The sequence below is a fragment of the Acanthochromis polyacanthus genome, chromosome 14, assembly GCF_021347895.1.
Source record: "Acanthochromis polyacanthus isolate Apoly-LR-REF ecotype Palm Island chromosome 14, KAUST_Apoly_ChrSc, whole genome shotgun sequence".
NCBI classification, from domain to species: domain Eukaryota; kingdom Metazoa; phylum Chordata; class Actinopteri; family Pomacentridae; genus Acanthochromis; species Acanthochromis polyacanthus.
Window position 1 is genome coordinate 11,920,605 of NC_067126.1, and position 26,867 is coordinate 11,947,471.

The 26,867-nt window shown below is 38.9% G+C and overlaps 2 protein-coding genes and 1 long non-coding RNA gene across 13 annotated transcripts in view; 2 read left to right on the forward strand and 1 right to left on the reverse strand.

Moving 5' to 3' along the window:
- The window catches only part of LOC110964083 (interleukin-1 receptor type 1-like), a 107,117-nt gene extending 81,398 nt beyond the window's left edge, over positions 1–25,719 (reverse strand). For 2 of the 11 annotated variants that reach the window (XM_051958912.1, XM_051958911.1), the window contains exons 1-2: positions 25,332–25,718; positions 20,770–20,911 (exon numbers count right to left, since the gene is read on the reverse strand). The gene's annotated coding sequence lies outside the window, so the exon portion shown is untranslated. Of the gene's footprint in view, positions 1–20,769; positions 20,912–25,331 lie in introns of all 11 variants that reach the window. The other 9 variants (XM_051958914.1, XM_051958915.1, XM_051958910.1 and 6 more) reach the window with 8 other exon arrangements.
- LOC127537149 (uncharacterized) lies at positions 435–1,989 on the forward strand. The gene is made up of 3 exons (XR_007946646.1): positions 435–687; positions 1,416–1,524; positions 1,684–1,989. It is a non-coding gene; the product is annotated as an uncharacterized LOC127537149 (long non-coding RNA).
- Positions 6,734–9,309, forward strand: LOC127537124 (uncharacterized). Its single transcript, XM_051958976.1, has 3 exons — positions 6,734–7,230; positions 7,527–7,800; positions 8,656–9,309. Exons 1-3 carry the CDS (start codon positions 6,933–6,935, stop codon positions 9,236–9,238), a joined length of 1,155 nt encoding a protein of 384 aa, XP_051814936.1. The 5' UTR covers positions 6,734–6,932; the 3' UTR covers positions 9,239–9,309.
- Positions 25,720–26,867: the final 1,148 nt, after the last annotated feature.

Here is a 26,867-nt window from a genome sequence, read left to right on the forward strand (position 1 = left end):
GCCAAAAGAGAACTAAAAAATCATATATATATATATATATATATATATATATATATATATATATATATATATATATATATATATTTATGGCATGCCTATGGCATGCCTATGGCATGCCGTTTAGGAAATTATATATATAATGAAACTTGATATATATATAATGAAACTTGATATATATATAATGAAAGTCGATATATATATAATGAAACTTGATATATATATATAATGAAAGTCGATATATATATATAATGAAACTTGATATATATATAATGAAACTTGATATATATATATATATATCTATATATATATCGACTTTCATTATATATATATCAACTTTCATTATATATATATCAACTTTCACTATATATATATCAAGTTTCATTATATATATATCGACTTTCATTATATATATATCAACTTTCATTATATATATATCAAGTTTCATTATATATATATATCGACTTTCATTATATATATATATATCAACTTTCATTATATATATATCAAATCTTTTTTTCCTACCGAGCCCCGGAAGGGACATGTCCGTATGGCGAAGCGACAATGAAGGACACTCACCCGGACGAGAATTTTATTGAGTTTTATTTTGAAATCGGCCTGAAATGCACAGACATTCAAGCAGTGCGATGCGCTAAGAGTCTGCCATGCAGACCAGCGATCCTGATAATGGTAAGTTTTATTTCTCCAACATACTGCTGTTATCCTACTATGAATACGCTAGCTACAACAGTCCCACATCAGTATTATGAACGTTCCGCCAGCTAACGCGGTCCGGACACCGGATCAGTGATTAGAGGTTGGCTTTGAACTATTGTTTGCCAGCCAGTTAGCCGCTGGTAAGCTAACAAGCTATGAAACAACTCCTTATAAAACCGGAGGAAAGCAGCAGCAATATTTCAGTCCAAGACCTGTGTTCAGAACCTCCCACGCTGTTACACAATGACCCATTAATCATATTACTGAACTATATGGTTATCATTGAAATTTTCCTTGAAGAACCAGTGAACTCTTTGCGAACACATTTTAATTTATGTGTTGATTATGTTTCGTATCAGTAATACAAGTCTAAAAAACTGATTCAAATGATCAAGTTAACACAATGAAGTAAAGAGTACTGGTAATCTGCAGCTATTTTCATAATTTCAAGGTAAAATTCTGATGTGTGATTTTCTAGCTTTGCAGATGTGGAAATCCAATGCACTGATTTCTTATACACAGATGCTTTTGGTGTTTTTTGTTGTAAAATAAAACAAGGCATTTATCACTGTTGGAAATTATTACAGGTATTATTTGTAACACTTTCTAACATTGTATGGACAAAGCAATAAATCAGTTAATGGATAAAATCATTTGTATTACAGATGCTATCAACAGCATGTCTTGTTCATTTTATTTAGTTGTCGGCCTTGGATGATGAGGTCCAGTTACCAGGAGCACTAGTCTGCAGCTTACTGGTTCCGTCCTGCAGCTCCTCCACGCTGTCCTCCTCTCTACAGACCAAATCAAGTAAGATCTGTTTAGACTATGCAGACATCAACATGATCAGTATGTTATCTTTTGACCCATCCTAAAATCACAAAATAGAACATTTACTTTAAGTTAACTGTGTTTATGAAAATAGAAAATAATTACTGACAACTAGTACTTTTTGGTGCTTTTATGCAGGAAAAGGGAACCAGGAAGCTGCTGTGGATCCTCTGCAGTATCTGGAGAGGTCAGAGGAACGGTTCTTGGAACAGATCGGAAGACACCAAGACGTGACCTCTGCCATGCTCCAGAACATCCAGAAGATGAATGAAAACCTTGGTTGCACTGATGGGACGCATGGTGTCGGTGCTGGAGCAACTGTCCCAGAATTAAACTGCATTGTTGACTATTGGCTTTTCTAGAAAATAAATCTTTTTTAGTACTTCACCTGTTTTGTATTTTACTCATGCACTTTGGGTGAATAAACAGAAATTTGTGATGAGAGATGCAAATTTTGTCTATAATCTACAGAGGCTTTATTCAGTGTTCAGTGCACACTTTTGTTACACACATTTTGACAGATAAGCAGTTGTGCTTTTCAAGCAGATTTTAGTCAGAAACATCAGTAGCATATGTTTTTTTTTTTACTGTTACACCAATCTAGGTAGATAAACTGCACTACTGCAGCAGACATATTATTGAAATGTGCTTCTATTATGTGTCTACATACACTGCTCACAAATAGTTATTCAACTTTTGGGTGAAATTGATGGAAAATATAAAAAGTGCATGCTTTAGTGATATATCATAAAAGTAGGGTATTTAACTAGAAACATGCAATAGTGATTTCCTCATCTCAAAAAAATTTATTGAATCAAAAGCTAACAACAGTGGAGGGTATGTCACAATAAAAATGTCTCAGTTTGGACAGAACAGCAGCCTTCAGCTGAAATCCAGTACAATTGTGTCCCACCAGTGGCGTGATCATGGATGTGTCCAGGCAGCAGCTGACCTCTGCCTCGTAATTAACCTTAAGACCAGCTATAAAGATAAACATAGATATTATCATTATCATCAACATATGGTGCATGTGTTTAACCTTTAAGCTATGTAGGGATGCAAATGTAGTCGAAGCTAAGTAGCTAAGCTAATGCTAACACGTTCAGTGTTCAGAATCAAAACATCTCTAAAAATTACCTGTTTTCTCAAACGTAGTCGCCGTTCCCTGTGACAACCATGAAGACAGATAGATAATCACAGAAGAGCTCATCTGAAGAGCAAATGTCCAATAAGGTTCCTGTTTTTGTTTGCCATGTCCTTCCAGGGCTCAGTAGGAAAAAGTCTGAATATATGGAATGAAACTTTGAATAGATGGAATGAAAATCTGAACATTCTATATTCCGACTTTCATTATATATATATCTCAAGTTTCATTATATATATATATCAACTTTCATTATATATATATCAAGTTTCATTATATATATATCAAGTTTCATTATATATATATCAAGTTTCATTATATATATATCGACTTTCATTATATATATATCAAGTTTCATTATATATATATCAAGTTTCATTATATATATATCGACTTTCATTATATATATATCAACTTTCATTATATATATATCAAGTTTCATTATATATATATCGACTTTCATTATATATATATCAAGTTTCATTATATATATATCAAGTTTCGTTATATATATATCAACTTTCATTATATATATATATCAAGTTTCATTATATATATATCGACTTTCATTATATATATAATTTCCTAAACGGCATGCCATACATGCCGTTTAGGAAATTATATATATAATGAAAGTCGATATATATATAATGAAAGTCGATATATATATAATGAAACTTGATATATATATAATGAAAGTCGATATATATATAATGAAAGTCGATATATATATAATGAAACTTGATATATATATAATGAAAGTCGATATATATATAATGAAAGTCGATATATATATAATGAAACTTGATATATATATAATGAAACTTGATATATATATATAATGAAACTTGATATATATATAATGAAAGTCGATATATATATATATATAATGAAAGTTGATATATATATAATGAAAGTTGATATATATATAATGAAAGTCGATATATATATATATATAATGAAAGTTGATATATATATAATGAAAGTTGATATATATATAATGAAAGTCGATATATACATATATATATATATATATATATATCAAACAGAGAGAAACTCGAGGTTTTCTCTGATAAACCTGCTGGCGAGCAGGTTAGAGTCATAGAGTCTGTTACTGCGATAACTGACCGAGAGTTCAAGTTATCCCTCTTTGTGAAACAGGCTAGAGTTACCCCGCATTCCCTGGTTAGAGTTACCTCGCTTCGTGAAACGGAAAACTCTGCGTCTTCCTCATTTCAGGGTTAACAAACACAGAGTTTTCACTAAATCTGCTTCGTGCAATAGGCCCCTGCTGTATTGCACTGGAAATACAACATTGCCCAGCTTGTGTGTAGATGTTGTGTCTTTAGGGTGAAGCGGTTTTTGTCTAAGAATGTTGCTGGGCCAGATGTGCACCAGGGCATTGTCTTTGGGAAAATCCCTCTACGTTTTGGTTAATCAACCATGAGATATGTGATTTGTGGGTGAAAATAAATATCAGGGACTTCCAACTTTTCAAGTTAGTGATGAAGAATCCTCTTAGATGAGATCTGAAATATCTTCAACAACCAGTTGCCTTATGCTGAAGCACTGAATATTATCACAATGTGGATGACTGAGGATCTACAAAGATTTACTACAGGCATGTCATTTGGTCGCGGATCCGCGAAAATTCGCGTATCGAGGTATCAATGTTGAGACCCAACGTGAAAAAAAATATGGGGTGTAAGGGGTATAGGGTTGGATCGCACGTAGTTGTCAGCAGTGCGCTGGCTTGCAATGTTTACTTTCACGTACATCGTGTTCAAATTCGGTAACGCGAGAACTACCATTTTACGAGAGTGGAAGGCAGTTTGCGTGGTCGCACGCAGAAGAAGGACAGGGAGAAAGAGGAATATGGCTAGAATTATTGACAGGAAAGAGGAGAATAGAGCAAGGGAAGTGGACGATGGGTGTCGCGTCAAGTGGAATTGGGAGTGGTTGGCGAAACCCATGAAGCTTACACACCAAAAGCACGAGTTGGAAATGATTGGAGAGCATTATTGAAAGTTGGATGTAGCTGGGAAAGCGAGGTGCATGGTGTGCGACGATGAGACAAAATACAGCGACAGAGGATGCCAAGCGCTGATAGACCAAATGAAAACGAAAATCATGCCAGGAAATTATACGAAAAGCGCTTTAACCGCCAAATGCCCAGCAATTTTTTCACCCGGCGGAGGGAAGAGACGCGACAACAGGACCAAACATACGGGATCAGTACTGTGTACGTGCAACAACCCAGTGGCATTGCCCCACAAGTTCCTCAACAGAAGAGGCTCACTCCCATGGTCGACCGGAAAGCACACATAGAGGTAAGAAAGACAAATTACTTTTACTTGTACTTTTAAGATTATTTTCGCTAAATTTTAGCAAATCTTTCATAAGATTTTACCGTGACTTGCGATAATAGAGGAAAAAGTGGGCCGTGACTTCAGAAGACAACTTTACATGATGAATGGAATTGTATGCCAGGAGTGAAGACGCAGGATCCCTGACTATGGCATTGAATATCAACTGTGAATCATAGAAGTAGTCGTAGACTTAGTAAGCTTGGGGACAGCTTTGCCAGTTAGCAAGCTGAGCTTAGGGGGAAGGGGGGATCATAAAAAATGGATTATCTAGGCGGACCCCTGCTCAAATTTTTTTCACTCTGGACTTAGTTTTTTTTTCACTGAGCAAGAGGGGAAGGAAGGGTTTATGCCATCACTCAAAATAACACGCTGCACAAAATATTTACCATTTTGAATGTGAATGTGTTTAAAGCTAATGATACTTATTTTACTGTTATTTTAATTTGTTTTGCAGGCTCTCATTTTGGCTTTTGCGGCAGAGAAGACCCTGTCCATGAGTGATGTTGAAGACCTGCTGTCACTTTGTAAGGAGGTTGCCAAGGACAAAAAGGCATTGGATAGTCTTCACATGGGTCGCGGGAGTGCCACCTACAAACTTGTACATGGCCTTGGGAAGACTCTAAAGGAAAAAATGCTTGACATGATACGGCCCCACCCTTTCAGCCTGAATATTGATGAAAGCACAAACAATGCAAACAAAAAGATCTTGGCTGTACTGGTTAACTATTTCAACACAGAGAAAGGAGAAATGGTGATAGAACACTTAGCTGCAATAGAGCTAGTGAAGGTTGACAGTGACAGCCTGTTTTCTGCTCTTGTGGATTTGTTTGAGGAGCTCAATCTGAGATGGGACATGGTTGTGGTTTTGATGGACTCCTGTGCTGTCATGCGAGGATCAAAAAGAGGCCTAGAAACTCGCATCAGAAACGAACTGGCTCCACAGTTATTAGATATAGATGGAGATGTGTGCCACCGCATTCATAATGCAAGTAAGAAATTGTGTGCACCATTCAACCAGTGGGTGGAACATTTGTTTAATGATATACACAATGATGTAAAATGGTCCCCTGACTTGCAAGAGGTGATGGCTGACATATGTACAGCGTTGGATCTGAAATTCCAGCCCGATCTCACGAGGATTCGTGAAACTGTCACGTAAGTTTTAGTTTCGGTTTCGTGCGCACCAACACGATTTCGTCATGTTTTTCGTGCCGCTCACCACGAAATGCGCACCAATGTATTTTAAACGGCGGACTTTTCGTGCCACTCAGAACGTATTTCAAAAGAATGTGTATATTATATTTTTAATGTAAAACCGTGGCGAATCCAACGCTATATTTTGCATGACATCGTCCCTAAACATAACCCGAACCATAACCCTAACCATAACCTAACCATAAGCCGGTGGTACACTTACCAATTTGCATAGGAATTTCAAGAATGTCCGGCGGCCGGCGGCCGCAAACGCGATCACACAAGCAGTATACGCCGATGGACAGCTTAGATCGTCATGAATCCGCCGGTATAAACCACTTTCAGATGTGATTACCACAGCGAAAAACATTTCGTGGTGAGCGGCATGAAAAACATGACGAAATCGTGTTGGTGCGCACGAAACCGAAACTAAAACTTACGTGACAGTTTCACGAATCCCCGTGAGACCGGGTTGGAAATTCACTGTACCTGAGAGACACATCAACCACCGATGGCTGTCTGCATATGACATTTCTATAGATACTCTGAGGATGTGGAACTGCCACAAACTTTTCTATTATGGATTTATGTCCATGGAAGACCAGACCCCACTGCAAAGCAATCATCTGTGAGACAAGCATGGAAGACAATGGCTGTGAAGGTTAAGAGTCTGACAGCAGATGGGAAGGAGCGTAAAAAAAAGGATTATCCAGAAAGTTCTCGTATGTGAAAAGAAGACTCTCTTGATCCCGAACTTTTACAAGACTGTACTGCCGTTGCTGAAGAGCTATGTCTGTCTGTTTCAGTCATCTGCCCCACTTGTACACAAGCTTCATGAAAAGCAGGAAGCCTTGATGAGACAGTTTCTGTCCAGCTATGTGCGTCAGGAACAGATTGAGACAGGCTCAAAATTACTGAAGCAGGAGTTGGCAGAGGATGTCGGTCAGTTCATGAACAAAGGTTCCCTTCTGTATGGAGGTAAGTTTTAGTATATTTGTTATTTTATTTTGATTTCATTGGGAAATTAACAACCAGTGTAGCATGGTTTACCAGAAACTGACCCAAGGGACAAATTAATTTGTCAAATTGATTTGCCAATTCTCTTTTAAAAGTGCAAATGGACTAGCCTTACATGAATATTACAGCAAAATAGATTAGCCACCCTTCAGTTTTGATTAGCAAATGGCTGTGCAAATCCAGTTATTTTGTGCCTTGTGAACCAAGTAATTTGGTATAATTTTATAAAAAAGTATTTTATTTTATTTTTCTGTCAGGCCAGCAGACCAAAGATCTCATCATGCAATGTCGTAAGGACGACACCATGGTGGCCCAGTTCAAGGAAAATGTTTTCAAGGCATACCGTGACACAGGAGTGTACTTGCAGAAGAAGCTGCCCTTGGGAAATGAGCTTCTCCGAGCCCTTGTTTACGTTGACCCACTTATGCAGAATCGTCACAGTGCTCAGATGAAACTGGAGAAGTTGCCTAAGTACCTGCCCAAATTGTTGTCAGTACAGGAGCAAGACAACTTCTACTTGGAAGTTCGCAGGTAAACTTAATAATTCTGTTTGTAAACCATGGATATCTGTTGCAAGCTTTTCATGTTTAAAATTTATAATTTTTCTGTGGGAAATAGTCTGACCAATTTAAATTAGATTTAAGTACATATATTGTTTGATTGGCATTAAATTGTAAAAAGTGATATTTGATACACTTTTAAAGAAATATGTAAATATAATTTATAGTCTTGATACAGCATTATAAGAAGGAACTTAACTTTATTTCCACAGTTAATCTTGCAAGGTTGTTAACTTAATCTGAAAAGACAATTTTACATGTTTCATCTAATTATGCATTTATACAATTATATAACTTTTGCATGCTCATTTAACTAATTTTGATGTATGTGATTTATCTTTTTCAATTTTCAAGGCAGTTTAAATGGTAAATATTTGTTACTCTTCTGGGCTTAAAAGCAGGTGTGTGGCAAGGGTAGCATTTTAGTATGCGTCATATGATAGTTCTGGTGGCTGGTGGTGGTATCTCATAATCTGGTGTGGTGGTAATAATGGGTATATACAATACTGAGGAGTGTGGGTTAACCATGGACAGACAACAGGTAATAAAAAAACAATTTTAACAATTTGCTAGGGATGGTTTTGAAATATAAATTATGGAAATAATCCTCAATTCATGTAAACTATTTCATGTACTTAAAGAACAAAATTATAGGGATTATTACTGAAAAATAGAAAGCAGTTAAAACCAATATGTGCACTGAATAATATGTGAACTGTCTGTATTTGTAGGGGAGCTTCTTGTCAGATCAGTTGTATAATTGGTTTCTTCTTTAATGTTAACATTTAAGGATGGATGGTAAGATTTGGAATAAATCTTATTTTAGGTATCTGGTTGACAAGACTCTACCACATTATGAGGAAGAGAAGATGACCTTGGACCAGTGGTGGACCAAGGTACAGAAAAAAGGACAGTACCCGAACCTGTGTAAGGTTGTGCTTGCAATGTGCACTATCTTTCATGGCCCACATGTTGAGTCTTCGTTTAATATAATGGAAGACATTGTGAATGTGAGATCAACAAGGATTGGCACTGATTTATACAATGCCTATCAGACAGTGAAGTACCATTTAAGAGCTCACAAGAAAAGTGCAGTAGAGTACTTCAAGCGTTCAGATGTTGAATTTGACCCTGTGGACCCAAAGCTTGTGTCAAACATGACAAGTGCTAGTGCAGAAAGACCTGCATATGTGCCTAGTGACAAATCCATGCCAGAAAGTAAAGCAGCCACAAAGAGACGTATGGATGCTGAGGCCAGAGATGACAGGCTGCTGTTTGTAAAAGAAAAAGCTGATGAGCCACCAGCTAAAATGGCTAAACTTTCTGAGCCGGCCACAGACTCTGACAAGAGGAAAAATGCACTGGATTTGCTCCTTCAAAAGAGAAAGGAGAAGCAACAAAGGAAATGAACTTGACTGTGATATGTGATATAGGAGCTGACCATTGTTGACAACTTCATGTGGTTCATTCAAATTTGAATCCAGAATAAATATTTGGTTTCATCACATTAACATGACTTTGTGCTGTTTTTGAGGGGTGCCTAGAAGGTCCCATACAGACATTTTTTTAAGCCTTCATGTTTAAAGAATTCTAGGTGTCAGAGTTCACCAAAATGCACCATTTCAGCCTTTAAATTTCAAAAGTTTCTTGCATGCCCCCCTCCCAAACCCTCCCCCCAGCTCGATCGCTCTGCTCCCTCGCTTCCAAGGATTCACTTATTTGGTAATTTCCCAATGACATGCCTGTTACTAACATTAGGAACAGCACTCAGCTCACTTTATGACCTTTCCTTACATCAACTGAAACAAGACTGCATTAGCCAAGTAAATATTGTAAATGGAGAATTGTCACAACAGATGTAACCTGTCGCATTTTACAGACAATAGTGGTAACAGCATTGCTTATCTGATTTCTGTGCACAAGTGAGGACACTTGCCTTTGAGATACTTAGAGGAGTTGGAGGTATTTCCTTCTTTTGTTCAAAACGTTCTGTGCACAATGTGTGAATAGTGGTTGTCTTTGACGTGTCTATGATCATGCAGTTCTGACTTAATTTATCTGCATACGTAACTCTTGTGGTCGTTATTTTAATACTAGTTGCAACAGATCTGTTGTTGCTTCTGCACTGGTTGCTGTCATGTTTTTAGAATTTTGTCATGGACTTGGTACTGAGGTATTGTTTCTTGTGACATTCCCGTTGCTCATATTGACTTTTATGGACCATAATAAATTAATATTGTTGCAGCTATAACACCAATTAGCTTCCTGTTCACTATACCATTTACAGCATATTTGTATATAAATACTTTGGATATTTTGAATGTTTAGCTGCTTCTGGAGGAGTAATTTTTATCTGCCACTCTGACACACACACTCTCTCTCTCGTTTCTTTTTTTTTTTCAACTTAGATTTTTATTGGTTTTTCAGTTTTCACATTTACAGTTAAACATGTTTTTTCAATGATTGTTTACAGGGTTATCAACAATAAACAAATAAAACAAAACATAAAGAAAAAGGACTGCAACCATTTCTCCTTGTTAGCTAACTTAAAATAAAACATCAGTTTTCCTGATCTATTGACTTATAATATATTGACCATTTCTCCCATTTGTCATTGAATTCAACAGCTTTCAGCCTTAGAGCGAAGGTAATTTTCTCCATTGTAAAAATCTCTTGCACAACATTTATCCATTGAGAATGGCTGGGTGAATCGGGTTGAAGCCATCGTCTTGTTATTGCCTTCCTTCCGGCTGTCAATAATATTTTAATTAAATATTGGTCGTCTTTCTGAACAATTTCAGTGAGGAGGCCAAGGTATAATGTTGTGAAAGACATTGATACATTGTATTTTAATATCTTACATATGGAAAGGTGAATTGAAGCCCAAAAGGTTTTTATCTGCAGGCAATCCCAGAAGATATGAGTGTGGTTTGCATTGATACAACCACATTGCCTCCAACATATTTGTTGGGAGGACAATTGTTTACTTTTTATCAATGGTGTAATAAAAAATCTTATTAAGTTTTTCCAATTAAATTCTCTCCATTTTTGTGAATTTGTAGAAGTCTGAGATAGTCGGCAGATTTGATACCACTCTTCATTAGAGATGGTTGTTAATGTTTCCTTTTCCCACTTTTCTTTGACATATATAGTTGAATGTTTCTGGCACGACATTAGGCTAATATACAGCTTTGATATAATTTTGCGTGTTTTCTGTTGGTATGCCCCACATAGTGTATCTAAAACGGCGTTGGGTTCACTTCCTCTTTCTCTTATTTCTTTGTTATAATATTCTCTCAACTGTAAGTATCTAAAAAAGTCCTGATTTTTAAGGTCAAATTTCTCCTTTAGATATTGAAAACTCCTCATTTCACCATTGTTGATTAAAGTACAGAATGCTGTGACACCCTTTGTGATCCAATATTTAAATGTGGAGTCATGCACTCCTGGTCTAAATTCTTTGTCGTAAGCAATCCATCTCAATAATTTTCTTTCTTTATTTAGTGTCTGTTGTCTTGCAACAATAAACCAAATGTCAAGTGAAAATTTAGTTATTCAATTAATTTCATTCTTTAGATCAGTTGGTACACAGTCTTCTCCTATGATTGTCTGTATGTTAAGCCCAGGGATGCATGTCTCCATCTCTTTCCATTTAGCGTAGTATCCAGGGTCACACCAGCAACACAGAAATCGCAATTGAGCAGCATAAAAATACATTTTTAAATTGGGAAGGGCCATACCCCCCTTCTCTTTTGGCAGCTGTAGTGTTGAATATCTGACCCTGGCCTTCTTGCCGTCCCAAATGAATTTTGATAGCAATTTGTCCCATTCTGTGAATTGTTTGTGTGGTACGTCGACAGGTAAAGATTGAAACAAATATAACAGCCTTGGTAAGATGTTCATTTTCACCACATTTATTCTATCACTAAGATCAAGGGGGTATGTGGACCATCTCTGGATATCCGTTCTGATTGTTTGATTAATTGGGTTATAATTGAAGTCGTATAATAAAGATGGGTCTTTAGACAAGAATACTCCTAGGTATTTAATTTTGTTGACGCTCCATTTTAGGTCATATTTATGTGAAATTTCAGTAGAGGGTGTATGGTTGAAAAGCAAAATTTGAGTTTTAGAAATATTCAGTTTGTATCCTGCATGTATATTGTATTCATCTAAAAGCTCCACTAATTTGGGTAAACCTTTGTTAATATCGTTGAGATACATCAATATGTCATCTGCAAATAATCCAATCTTCTGCTCCCTTCCATTAAACATAATTCCCTTCAAATCAGCTTTCTGTCGGATCGCCTGTGCCAGTGGTTCGATATATAACGCAAAGAGGATAGGGCTCAATCCACACCCCTGTCTACAACCTCTTCCAAGCTCAAACCGATCTGTCAGGGATCCATTCACTTTTAATCTTGCCGTGGGCTTATCATAAATTGTCTTTATACACTGAATAGCTTCTTTAGTAAGGCCAAATTTCTCTAAGGTTTGGTATAAAAAGTCCCAATTGACCCGATCAAAGGCCTTCTCCGCATCTAAACTAAGTAAGGCAGCTTTAATCTTATTTTTATTAATATTATGAATAATTTGGAGGCTTCTTCTAATGTTATCTTGTGTTTGTCTGCCGACTATAAAGCCTGTCTGATCTTCATCTATTATATCTGAGATAAAAGTTTCAAATCGCTTGGAGATAATTGATGTGTATAATTTATAGTCGACATTTAAAATTGAAATTGGTCTATAGTTGGAGCAATTTTCTCGATCTTTATTTTCCTTGGGAATTAATGAAATTATCGCCTCCCTCCATGATGGGGGGGCCCTACCTTCTTTATGAATATAATTTAGCGTTTTAAGTAGCAGTGGTTGCAGATCTTCCTTAAACATCTTGTACCACTCGCCAGGGAAGCCATCGCTACCAGGTGTTTTACTTGTCTTCAACCTTCCTATTGCTTTTTCGAGTTCTTTTGGTGTAATTTCAGCAAGTATCTTTTTATTTTGGATTTCTCCAATACTGGGAAGCTCTAATTGGTCTAAAAATGTTTTAATTGATCCCTTATCAGAATTGTCCTGAGGTGAATATAAGTTGCTATAATATTCATAAAAAATGTGTTCAATTTCTTTCGGTTCTGTCAACGTTTTTTGGGTGATGGGGTCTTTAATTTTTAGAATAGTTGAATCTGCCTGTTGTTTACGCAATTTCCGAGCAAGCAGCTTAGCTGACTTTGGTCCTAATTCGTAATATGACTGTTTGGTGTATCTGGCCTTTTTCCCTACTTCATCATCCAAATATTTTTCAAGTCGTGATTTTGAATTTTGAATCTCCTTTTGTGTGTCTTGGTCTTTTTTAAGCTTTAATTTATCTTCTTGTTCCTTTAGGTCCCTCGTCAATCTGCTATATTCCTCTTTTCTGGTTTTCTTTATGTGTGTTGCCTTGGCAATTAATTTCCCCCTGAGGACTGCTTTTAGTGAGTCCCACAAAATTGATGAGTCTACCTCTCCATTGTCATTTTCTTTCATAAAGGTTTTAATTTCCTGTTTAACATAACTAACTACTGATTGGTTATTTAGTAATCCTACATTAAGTTTCCATACTACGTTTTTGGGGTTATTCTGTAGGTTGATGGTCAAATAAATTGCATTGTGATCCGAAACATCTGCAACCCCAATCCTACATTCATTTATCCTGTGTAAGTCTTCCTGCCTTATTATAAAATAGTCAATTCTTGAATGAACCAAGTGAGGTGAGGAATAAAATGTGTAATCTTTCACAGTGGGGTGAAATTTCCTCCACACATCCACCATACCAGTTTCCCCCAGAATTGTGTTAAGTCGGTTTGTGATTTTCTTTTTACTTCTGTTGTTACTGGTAGTATCCCATTTAAGATTTAAAACCACATTCCAGTCCCCTCCACACACACAAATGCCTTCAGTTTGAGCTATCACGGTATCAAGTAACATTTTGTAGAATGACATTTCACTTTCGGGAGGAGCATAAATGTTCACCATTATCATCAAGTTATTTTCAACTTTACCCTTTACTATGGAGAATCGACCCTCTGTGTCTTTGATTTCCTTTAAATCATCACATTTCAATTTTTTGGAGATCAGTGTTGCTACACCCCTTCTATGATTTTGTGAGAATGAACTATAAAAAACGTTATAGCCAAATTTTGCAAGTTTCTCATGTTCCTGTGGTCCTAAATGAGTTTCCTGAAGCATAATAATATGCATATCATCTTTTCTAATCTTCTTCATCACCCTTGCTCGTTTAACTGGGTTACCTAATCCATTGACATTCAATGACATTATTCTAAGTTTATAGCTCTGCACCATAAAAGAAAAGAAATGTTTTAAATTGGTTGCGTGTCTGAAAAATAAAAACTTTCAAAGAACTCAAATATACTGAACAAAAACAAAACTGAACTTTAAATTGAACATCACACAAATGAATAGACTCCCAAGGTAGGGTAATCAATAGTCCCAAATGCTTACCTTTTGCAGGCAAGGGGGGAGGCCTCCCTTTAAGAAAGGGCCCCCTCATGGAATCAGTGAACTTTCCACTAATTCTACCTAAGGTGTTCTAGCTCCTTTAAGTTAGGCAAAAAAAAAAAAAAATGTGAATCTTAACGACAACACAAATCAGTGTTCTTGTATAGGATATCACAATATTGTCCCTAGTCGGATTATACTTGTTTCTTTTTGGCATCTATGTCCGTCACTCGCCTTCTTTGCTCAAGTCGTGTTTTTCCACTGGAATTCCTGGAGGCGTTCCCGCGCCCGCTGGCCGGCTTCTCTCTCTCCGCGTCGGTGTGCTTGTTGCCAAGGGGGAGTCGGCTCCATGCTCCGAGGATGCGCGCCGCTGGCTTCTCCTCCGCCGGTGCCGTGGTTGTCAAGTAGCCCCTTCCGACGTAAGTCCTTTTCTGCCTCATCTGCGCTGTTATACATAGCGGGGCCACTCTCCCAATGAATGCGCATCCGGGTATATGGTGTCTGGAAACGAATTCCCTTCTCTCTCAAAACCACTTTTATCTTTTTTTAAGCTTTACGCTGCTGGATCACCTCAGATGTGTAATCATGGTCAAATGAGAGAGTGTTTTCCCCGAGTTGAATCTTCCTTTTCCAGGCATTTCGGAGAACAGTTTCCTTAACACGATATTGCAGAAAGTTCACAACTATTGATCTCGGGGGTGTGTTTGGGTTTGGTTTCGGCCCAAGTGAGCGATGTGCGCGTTGAATTTGGGCATCTGTCCCCTCGTCAATCAACTTTTCATTCACTAGCAGCTTCTCCACAAAATGAATCATAGAGGAGCCCTCCATTTCCTCACGTACCCCGTATATCCTGAGGTTATTACGTCTTGCTCTTGACTCCACGCCGTTAGCTTTATCTTTCAGAAATCTTTGTTCTTTTAAAGTATCTTGCAGTACTTCGTGAGCCGTGGCTGACCATCTTTCCAATTGCTCAATACGTGCTGCGGCCTCCTCGAGTTTATCGTCATGGTCCTGCAGAGTTAGCTTAGTGGCAGCTAGCTGCTGGTTGATTTCATGTCTAAACTCAGTCAGTTCCTCCTTCATTTCTCTCTTGAAATCTTCTTTGAATGACATAAAATCTCCATTGAGCTCGGTCCGAAGGCCACTTATCTGGTCACTTATGTCTTTTAGAGTCAGATGAGACGTCTTACTGCCGTGCTCGATTTTGCTAGCGGGGTTAGCATTAGCATCACTCGGACTCGCATCGATAACTTTGGGATCTGTTCTTTCTGATTTATCCGTCATCGTTCTGCTTCTCAATCCCCCGCTCATATTCTGAGTCTTCTGTGAAGATAGTAAATCGTGTAGCTGGATTCAGGGGGTTTTATTTGCCTAACTTTGCGGAGCTCTCGCTTCAGACGTCCATCTTGTTCCGCCTTAAAAAAAAAAGCTCTCTCTCGTTTCTGTCGTTAAAAGCAACGAGATTAGCACGTGTGTACGTTCATCAGTGATGCTTGTGCCTATTGTACCTGCTGAATTTTTAGCCCACCTATTAAGAACTTGTTCACCACAGTTGCAAAAACATTGCAGGTCACAAATGCTGACCTGTTTGTGCCCCCAGATTTTGTTGGCATTTGCACCCCGTTTCAGGAAAACAGTGCCCCTAGTCTATTAAATATCAGATTAAGAGTATTTTCTTTTCCTAAAGGAAACAAGGTGACCCTTAAAGGAAACCACTATTTCATTCTGCCACGATAGCAGTTTATCTTTAACGATGTCAGTGTGTAAGCTTCGTCAAAATCTCTGGTGGCCCGTACAAAAAACTAGTGGCCCATACTTCGCGGTGTTTACATAAAATAAAAAAATAAATATAACTTCTCAGGAAGTCAATTTCTTTTAATGAGCTCTTCTCTTACAACCTGCTTACCTTTAGAATCGAAATAATCAGTCTCTCATTACAAAAAAAAAATCGGTCTCTATTCATCGTTACAATCACAACTTAGTTGAACTAGATGTCCATCTACATCAACTCATCAACATCTTCAAATTGTGCCAGTCTCTTGAGCCCAGCAATGACATCTTCCTCAGTCATTTCTGGGTTGAAATCATCCAGAAACCCCTCATCAACATCATCCTCCATGCCTTCCTCTTGCCATTGAACTTCCTCCTCCTCATCATCAATATCTTCCTGAGCAGCTGCCTGCTGCTGGACTTCCGCTTCCTGCTGCTGGTCTTTGGCACCACTCAGCCAGCTGTCTATAGCTTGATCTGGGTCAAACTCTCTGACTGAGGATGTACACATCTGGATTGTCATGATGTTGTCCAGGGTGTTGGCAGCCATTCTGATTCTCCTGGGCTCGACACATGGGGAGCGACAATTGAGGGGGGAATGCGAAAGTCATTGCAACAGGAGATAAATTCAACACACGGTGCGCGATACTTGGCAGTGGCAGGGGCCGGCCGGCGACACACGGCGCACTGTGCAAAAGCACGGGTCGCTTGTCTCCCTCACTTCTGATTGGCTGTGAAATTGGAGGGATTTTTTTACGTTTTCAAAGAGTTTCACGACAGAAAATCATAAAGATGATGAGCCAGAAGATATTGCTTGATTTAGCCAAAATTTTACTCTTGACATTGGCCTATAAAAGAAAGAAACGACCCTGGGTCCATGCCATATTGCAATCTCGGAAAGAACATGCCACTGTCGCCTTTGGGCTTGCTCTGGGGGTCAGGCATTTGGGTTCTGTAAAGCGTCTTGAGACGAGTTGACTGTAATTGACGCTATATAAATAAAATTGAATTGAATTGAATTGAATTGAATTGAATACCACCATTTGATGCCAGATCTCAGAAAAGATGCAGAAAATTCCGAGCTTACTTTCGCCTTAGCCCAGAACTTTTTTCCAAAGCGGACCATTAATGTATGGGAGATGCCAGCGTGTCGTCATTTGCTGTGGTCACGTGGTACAAGACTGCTACTGGTTGGCAAGAACCGGCAGTAACATAACGGCTTGCTACGAGAACGGTATCGGGTTTGAAACAAATACGTAAAGTTATCGCTTTTCATGAATGAAATTGCACATGTATTTACCACAATGGTAATAGCGTGTGTAGTTGTTGGTTGTACGAAGCGTTTTGAGAAGGGATCAGGCTTGAAATTTCACCGAATACCGATGTCAGGAGAGGGAAGATGGCGGTGGCTTCAGCCATCAACAGGAAAAATTGTACCCCAGTAAGCAGCAGAGATCGTGTCTGTGGCTCCCACTTTTCTTCAGGTAAACTATTCAACAGTTTAGCATGTTTAGTATGTCCAACTTTGAGCTTATTTATCAAAAGATATTGATTTAGTGTCGCATCCTTCGCGTGAAGCGATCTCTACACTTTCGGTTTGGTTCAGTGTTGTCATGTGTTACCGATCGCTTTTTAGGCGATGAAAGTATACTAAAGTCGAATGAAGCATATTCAATAACATCTCCTTAAGCCAGCAGCCTCCTATTTGTAAGCGTCTAGCGATCATTTTTTAGAATTGTCCTATTTTCGATCACCAATGCTGTGGGTCTGTTACTGTTACATAAAAGCCATACTGCAGACAAAAAATAGCATAGCATCTTGTTGAAGATTAACAGAAGATATATTATTTTTAATTCATAATTTTATATTTTTGGGTGGGTGAACTGCCCAGCGGTGTCAATCAATTAAAAATAAATGTCGGTGAAGGAAATGTCGGGTCACAATGAAGGATCGTCAACCCACCCAGTCTTCAAATTGTAGGGATCTGGCAAGGTTTTACTGTTTCCCTGATATCTCAGCTTACTCACGTATATTTGTCGGGCCTCAGGTGATAAGGATTGAGCATAATCGGACAATTTCATGGAAGGATAGTTATCAGCCATTGTTCCTCTGGTTCCTCTTGCCAACCAGCGCGGTAATCACGTGACTCCGTGACGTCACTGTTTGTAAACACTGGCGTCTCGCATAGGAGCGGACTGTACTGTGTAACATGCTGTAAACTCTTTGGTCAGTGAGTCAAACCCTCGCTGATTGGTTGAAGCTCCAGGCGACAGCAACAAAAGTTGAACATTTTTCAACTTTCTTGTATCGCGTCGCAAGCCAGTGGGTGCACGTCTACGTGAACGTGCGCGAAATTTCACATGCACGAATGCCGTCGCGTTGTTGGGAGGGGGGAAAGCTATTTTCGTCTCGTCGCACAGCAGCCATAGAAAATGAATGAAGCGCGACTGTTGTCGCCTCCCGTGTGTCGAGCCCCTGGACTGACAGCCTGTGCTTTGGGAGGGGGAGGAGCTCACAGCAGCACCTGCTGCTTGTTGAAAACTAACTGCAGAATGGTCTGAGCTTTCCTATCAGAGTCTCCAAAACGGCAGAAAAAGTCGCTAGATTTGTCGCTAGTCGCTTTTGACAAAAAGCTTTGGAAAGTCGCTAAGTTGGCAACACTTCCTGCGCAGAACAAAGCGAAGGGTTGGAAATCTTTCAATTTATTTATTTATTTATTTATTTATAAAATGCTTGTCGCCCAGCCGGGCGATGTGAAATGTATAAACTGAATCTGTTTATCGCCTGGGCATCGTTCTGGTCGCTTCGGGCGACTTGACGACCGCGAACCTTACACACTGAATGTCTGAGAAATATCTATAAAATTTAACACCAGACTATCAGAAACCATCAGAAACCAGCTGTAGATGTTGCTCTGTTGGCCAGAATGGGGACAGTGTGGGAACATTCCAATAGAAATTACACTTTTCTTCCCTTAAGAGAGGAAACTTCAGATATTGTGTGGGAATCATCTTCCAAAATAGTCTGTGTGATCAGTGCAGACCTGGAGCTGTGACTGATGGTTTTAAGTTAAAGACATTCAGTCTGAGGCTGCACAGTGGGGTAAGTGGTTAGCACTTCGCCTTGCAGCAAGAAGATCACTGGTTCAAATCCCGTCCTGGGATCTTTCTGCATGGAGTTTACATGTTCTCCCTGTGCATGTGTGGGTTTTCTCTGGGCACTCCCACATTCAGCTTCCTCCCACAGTCCAAAAACATGCTGAGGTTAATTGAGTACTCTAAATTGTCCATAGGTGTGAATGTGAGTGTGATTGTTTGTCTGTATATGTAGCCCTGTGACAGACTGGCGACCTGTCCAGGGTGTCCCCTGCCTTCGCCTGAGTCAGCTGGAATAGGCTCCAGCACCCCCTGCGACCCTAATGAGGATAAAGCGGTGTATAGAGGATGGATGGACATTCAGTCTGTGGGAGGTCATCAAAATACATGATTCATTTAACACTAAATAGGGAAAACAATGGGAGTTACCCAGAGCCCAAGAATACGACTGGCAAGACTGAATGTGATGTTTTACACTACGGACAGTGTTATTTTTAGTGTGAAGTGAAATAAGATGTAGGTCTTGGTAATAAACAAGTTTGGTCTTTTTGGATTTGTGATTAGATGCTCTGTGAGACTCCTGGCTGGGTTAGATATGTCTAGTTTTCCACTGTAGCTCTGTTTGTTTCATGTAAAGCTACTAAACTGATCAGATCTGGCATCTAGTGGGTGGAACAGCATGCATTAATGCCTATTTTAGTGTGGGCATTTCCATCTCCAGAGGTAAAGTACCAGCAATGACATAAAACTGTGAAAGCGTCTGAAAAAACACAATGAATCAAGTTGTCTGACCTTCCACAAGCTGCAATGGCAACAGCAGTTAACAGCAAACAGAAACTGGTCAGTCAAATAATTGCTTGTTGCTAAAATACCCTCAGTTATGAATTTAGTCATAGATAAATAAATCAATAATCAATAAAACCCACAGACATAGTACAATATACACAACAAGTTCAACCTTCTTTAATTTCAGTGGTGAGTGATGTTTGTTTTAAAATGTGGTCATTTATTTGCACAAACACATGTCAGCCAGGTGCTCTGCCTAAATGTACAGAATGTGAGAAAGTGTGAACCTTCACACAATGGCAGAGATAATATCTGTATCAAAACACAAGCACAGAGGAAAAACCCCATGGTTCTCCAGATCAGCCCTGAATAACCATACACCTAAAGTCACTAATCCTTTAATGGAGATTTTTGATTTTATATAGTGACAATCATTTTTTGTTTTTTTAAAACAGTTTCAGTGCCACGCCACTGATTTTATACAACTGTTTATTTAAAATGAGTAAAATATCATTAATGCTCACAATACACAGCTTAAAAATAAGTTGCTGGCTACAGTAGGTACCTCTAATATAGTCTAAACCAAAGTAGGTCTCTGTGGTTCGCATTGCAACACATTTCTCAAGAGTAAACATTCTACTCTGAACAAAGTTTTCCTGAAGCACGAATAGATCTCCTATTTCCAATAAGATAATACATACCTTCAGAGTTAGTATTACAAAATCCAAAATCAGACAGACAGGAAAAACTTGTCTACAGATAACAGTATGAGTGGGCATAATTTATTGACTCACCTCAGAGAAACAGACGGAGGAAGGATGATTTAGTTTGCACCACACGGCAGCGCTAACAGAGGAAACCTCACCTCTGACCCTTGCATGCAGACTGGAGTCTCAACCGTGCAGCTCAGCCGGTGATTCAACCGCTCTGTCCCACCTCCACGGGACGAAAGCACAAACAACACACACAAAGAGGAGGAAGAGAGTGTTTGGATTGCACCACTGAGCTCTCTGTTCATCTTCCTTTGAATTTTGCCACGCTGTTAAACTGTCAGCAAAACCTCCTCCTATTCTGAACCAAGTAACTGACCGTAACCTGCACTAAAAATAACTTCAGTTACTCAAAACGCTGACCGTATCCTTCATTAAGAATGACTTCTATTGACCAAATCTGACAGTGATCTCCAAAAAGAACATTTACCTAAATCCTAAAGACAATATTGTATATTAACCTTCAAGAAAATGACTGCATTTAAAGCAAAAGACTTGTGAGAAAACAAATGACCAAGCAGTAGCCCCTGCATTTTCATATACATCCATCCATTTAGTGTAAGTGGTTTATTATGTAGAAGACTAGAGACAAACAACCATTCATGCTCACTTTTACAGTGCCTTGTGAAAGTATTCGGCCCCCTTGAACTTTTCAACCTTTCGCCACATTTCAGGCTTCAAACATAAAGATATAAAATTGTAATTTTTTGTCAAGAATCAACAACAAGTGGGACACAATCGTGATGTGGAACGAAATTTATTGTATATTTTAAACTTTTTTAACAAATAAAAACCTGAAAAGTGGGGCATGCAATATTATTCGGCCCCCTTGCATTAATACTTTGTAGCGCCACCTTTTGCTGCCATTCCAACACCTGGATACGTTTATTTGTGAACCATTCCATTGTAGATTTGGCTTTAGGTTTTGGATCATTGTCCTGTTGGAAGATAAATCTCCGTCCCAGTCTCAGGTCTTTTGCAGACTCCAACAGGTTTTCTTCCAGAATTGTCCTGTATTTGGCTCCATTCATCTTCCCATCAATTTTAACCATCTTCCCTGTCCCTGCTGAAGAAAAGCAGGCCCAAACCATGAGGCTGCCACCACCATGTTTGACAGTGGGGACGGTGTGTTCAGGGTGATGAGCTGTGTTGCTTTTACGCCAAACATATCGTTTTGCATTGTGACCAAAAAGTTCGATTTTGGTTTCATCTGACCAGAGCACCTTCTTCCACATGTTTGGTGTGTCTCCCAGGTGGCTTGTGGCAAACTTTAAACGAGACTTTTTATGGATATCTTTGAGAAATGGCTTTCTTCTTGCCACTCTTCCATAAAGGCCAGATTTGTGCAGTGTGCAGTGATTGTTGTCCTATGGACAGACTCTCCCACCTCAGCTGTAGATCTCTGCAGTTCATCCAGAGTGATCATGGGCCTCTTGGCTGCATCTCTGATCAGTCTTCTCCTTGTTCGAGGTGAAAGTTTAGAGGGACGGCCGGGTTTTGGTAGATTTGCAGTGGTCTGATACTCCTTCCATTTCAATATGATTGCTTGCACAGTGCTCCTTGAGATGTTTAAAGCTTGGGAAATCTTTTTGTATCCAAATCCAGCTTTAAACTTCTCCACAACAGTATCTGGGACCTGCCTGGTGTGTTCCTTGGTCTTCATGATGCTCTCTGCACTTTAAACAGAACCCTGAGACTATCACAGAGCAGGTGCATTTATACAGAGACTTGATTACACACAGGTGGATTCTATTTATCATCATCAGTCATTTAGGACAACATTGGATCATTCAGAGATCCTCACTGAACTTCTGGAGTGAGTTTGCGGCACTGAAAGTAAAGGGGCCGAATAATATTGCACGCCCCACTTTTCCGGTTTTTATTTGTTAAAAAAGTATAAAATATCCAATACATTTCGTTCCACATCACGATTGTGTCCCAATTGTTGTTGATTCTTGACAAAAAATTAAAATTTTATATCTTTATGTTTGAAGCCGGAAATGTGGCGAAAGGTTGAAGAGTTCAAGGGGGCCGAATACTTTCACAAGGCACTGTACACTTACATGATCGAGAATCACCAATTAACCTACAATATATGTCTTTTGACTATTTTTTTCATAAGATATACATATTTCATTTTCATAGAATACGATTGGAAAAATTGTGGCTGCTGCAAGAATGTGTTCTTCTGAGATTAGAAAATACAAATATTTAAGCAACAGCTGTTATATTGCTATATGAAAATGGAGCATTTCTTTTTAAAGCATGAAGACTTTATAATCCTTGCCTTCAAGATCTGTGAATCAGCTCATTACCTGATCCAAAAAGTTACAATTTCATTCATTTTAAGAGCTGAAAGCATCACAACTGCCAGGAATAAGCTTTGATTTTCAAAATCTAACATTAAAGCAAGGTGCAGTTTTGCAGATGTGTGACGCTGCACCTGGGCTTCCCCGCTGGATAGAGGAATCCCCAGGAGACAACGGCACTCGTTCAGTTATGAGTCATTCTCCACAATTCACAGTCCCTGAGTAAATGTCACATTTTTTCAAACAGAATGCGCTACAGAAAACGTGAACTACTTACAGCCACAATTTGGCAGTTAGCCACATCCTGATGCCCCAGCAAATTCTGTGCTCTCTTTACTTGGAGGGAAAATGTTCCAACCACAAGGGGTATTTTTTGACTATATAGACAGTTGATGTTTGCCAGATGCTGCTGTTTAAAGGTGAGTATTTTAATGCAGGTGTTTCAGTTTGTAATGGGAGTTGGTGCTGGTGATTCAATTTGACAACATATCAACACAGGCTGGGTCAAAAACAGGTAACTGTAAAGTTGTTTCGCTATTCTTTCACGTTTTAGATCTAATTTATCCAAACCAGTATTCCATATCCCTTATTCATGTTTTTGAAATGTTATTAAGCTTTTTCTTCCCATTTTCCATCCATCCCTTCTCTATACACCGCTTTATCCTCACTAGGGTCGCGGGGGTGCTGGAGCCTATCCCAGCTGACTCGGGCGAAGGCAGGGGACACCCTGGACAGGTCGCCAGTCTGTCGCAGGGCTACATATACAGACAAACAATCACTCTCGCATTCACACCTACGGGCAATTTAGAGTTATCAATTAACCTCAGCATATTTTTGGACCGTGGGAGGAAGACGGAGTACCCGGAGAAAACCCACACATGCACAGGGAGAACATTCAAACTCCATGCAGAAAGATCCCAGGCCGGGATTTGAACCGGGATCTTCTAGCTGCAAGGTGAAAGTGCTAACCACTTACCCCACTGTGCAGCCCTTCTTCCCATTTTGATTTTGATTTTTCTATTTTTTTTTTATTTTAGTTTTTTTTTATGGGATTGTGAGCAATGGCAAACAGATTCACCAAGAGCAAAGAAAATAGATATTAAAGCAGTATTGGAAGTGTGAAAATGCAGGTGCGCAGATCATGGCAAGGAGCCTTTAATACTCGTATAATCATATTATACACACCCTGTATAATTATAGTTGGATGTTGCTACTAGCTGTTCTAAACTAGGCTGATATTTATGATATGTTGACTAGATTCTTTTGTCATATTCAGCCTGCATTTTTGATTCTCTCGCCACTTTTCACATAGATTTCTAGACTATAAAACACTTAGGCCAAATGAGAAAATTATGCAACATTATGCAACTATTTACGCTAAAATAAGAGCTATGAAGTAATTTTGATGGCACACTTCACTAGTGATAGAGAGAAAGTCTCCTTTTACCATTCCCAGTCAACTCCCCAAATAATTGTTCTCGCAATATATTAATTTAACAGATACGATTTTGCACAGTAATTCATTAACACTTAACCAACTATGGGTCCACAAGTGGCTATAAGTAGAAGCTAGCTTAGTATTGTCAGTACAGACATCAATCACCTTAATACTTGTTGTCATCCACCATAAAATGGAGAAAGAAGAAAAATTCTGTCACAGACATCATAGCAGCAAGATGATGTTGACAGAGCGTCATCACTGGTGCCCATATCTACCACATACAACATCATCTTTCCATCATGGGAGCGTGTCACCTGCATCTCTGTTATATGACATGATGGCAGGTTAATGAATGTTAGGAAAGAAGAACTGTAGGGTTCTACAGGCAACATTTTTGCTAAAGTGTTTGAACTAATTTATGTAAATGTGGGGAAAACAATACGGCAGTCGAATTTGTTCTTTTATTTCACCTTTCTTCTTCCGTCTTTGGAATAACACGTCCCTACATGTGTCTTAGGAATCCTGAAAATCTTGTGCTTTCATGATAAATGTTCAGTGGGTGGCTGTGGCTCCGGTGGTAAGTGGGTTGTCCACTAATCACACACTTTACACATTCATCTGTGAATCGGTGAATGAGAAACACATTGTGAAACCCCGTAAGTGCCACTCAGGACCAGACCATTGAAACCATTTGTTTGGTTAACATGATGCTGAAGAACTGATCTTGAACTGAGCGGAGTGCAGATGTGGATAGGGATGTCACATACAGTAACAGTGATGTCAAGGATTCTGGAAATTTATTATCCCAGCAGAACTGTTCAAAACGGAGAACTTACCAGGCTGATGTTATTCTCCTCTCCTTCTGTAAAGGTAACCCGCCTCCTCAGGCCACATGAAATTCCTGTAAAAACATCTTCAAAAACGTAGTTCTAAGCTCCTACGTGGTCTTCCCCACTCCGACTTCCTCTTCTGCAGAGACTTCAGCACATGTTGCAATTTCCTTTTTCAGCTCTCTTTTGAAAGCTGACGTCCCAATCTGTTGTGCAATAGCTGGAAGGAGAGCAGCCTGGATCCTGCTCTTCTTATGACTCACGCCATACACAGACCTCTGACACAGCACTTAAAGCACTTTTTTGGTAAAGCAACACAATTTAATTCATATGATCATAAATCATTCATATCATTTTATTAGGAAAACTGTTGTGTCCCACCCTGCTCTTGTCAGATCAGTTGCTTCCAGCACAGACTGATCCCAGTTACTTCCTGTAATCCTGGTTTATATAATAGTGATACTGAGACCTCTTGTGGTTGCACAGAGAAGCAATTTTAGATCAGAATTCCTTCAAATGCTCTGATTGATAACTTGTGAAAGTCAAGCTATTACTACTTTAATCTATTATTTTCAGTAAATGATTTCTGATTTACGTTTAAAGTGTTGTTTAACTTTGATTTTTCATTTTACCAACTGCACGAGGTTGCATTAGAAAACACTTTGTGGTTCTACTGCGTACTCTGTGCAGTAAACTAGAAAAGCTATACATGTTTCTGTGTAGGATGCCATTGTGGCTCAGAGGCTGAGCAGAGACTTTTATATGTGGAGTTTACATGTTCTCTCTTTGTCTGTTTGGGGTTCCTCAGGCTGTCCCTGTTTCCTCTTATAGTCCAAAAGCGTGCTAGGTCAGGTGAACTACCACTTTTTTGTTAGACTGTCTATATCTGCCTTTCACTGAATGCATGCTGGCACAGGCCAGCCACACACCACTGAAACCAGGATGTGCTTTTAAAAGTGGATCAACATATGAACAAGTGTGTTTTTGTAGGTCTCTCTGAAGCTAAAGAACATGTTTTTGTGGTGACCTGATTGCATTGTTGATTAGCTGTGCTTCTTCTCTGGAAGCTACACTGTAGAAAAGTGGGGCAGTCTAACATTTATGGAACATGTGCTGTTTTGTTTTTTGTTTTTTCTGTCACACATATCCCTCTTTGTCTGAAAAGAACAGAGCAGTGGCAGTCCTGTTGATTTAAAAACCATGTGACTTCACACTGACTGACTGACATTTTCTGATGAACTAATGAATTTAATTCGCCTTTATCAACAAACTATGTTCCCCTGCCTTTTTATGTTACACAAACCACTGAAGTACCCATTTCGACATGTGAACAATGCCTTGCTACAAAACACATTTCCATATTTGTACAATTTGGTACAATTTAAAGATGTTCCGTTTGTTTTTGCTAGCTACCATGCTGTAGTCATAGTGCTTTTTAAAAATACTAAAAGGAGGATTTCCTTAATGCAGTGTCACATTATATTTGGACTAATATATTTATGTTAAAATATGTTCACATGCTTAAGGGGAGGAAGCTGCTCA

Excerpts from the sequence above, each read along its gene's own strand:
- LOC127537124 (XM_051958976.1), top strand. The coding sequence starts at position 6,933 with ATGGGAAGGAGCGTAAAAAAAAGGATTATCCAGAAAGTTCTCGTATGT. Across the intron at positions 7,231-7,526 it reads AGGTTCCCTTCTGTATGGAG|GCCAGCAGACCAAAGATCTC; the intron begins GTAAGTTTTAGT and ends TTTTTCTGTCAG. Across the intron at positions 7,801-8,655 it reads TTCTACTTGGAAGTTCGCAG|GTATCTGGTTGACAAGACTC; the intron begins GTAAACTTAATA and ends ATCTTATTTTAG.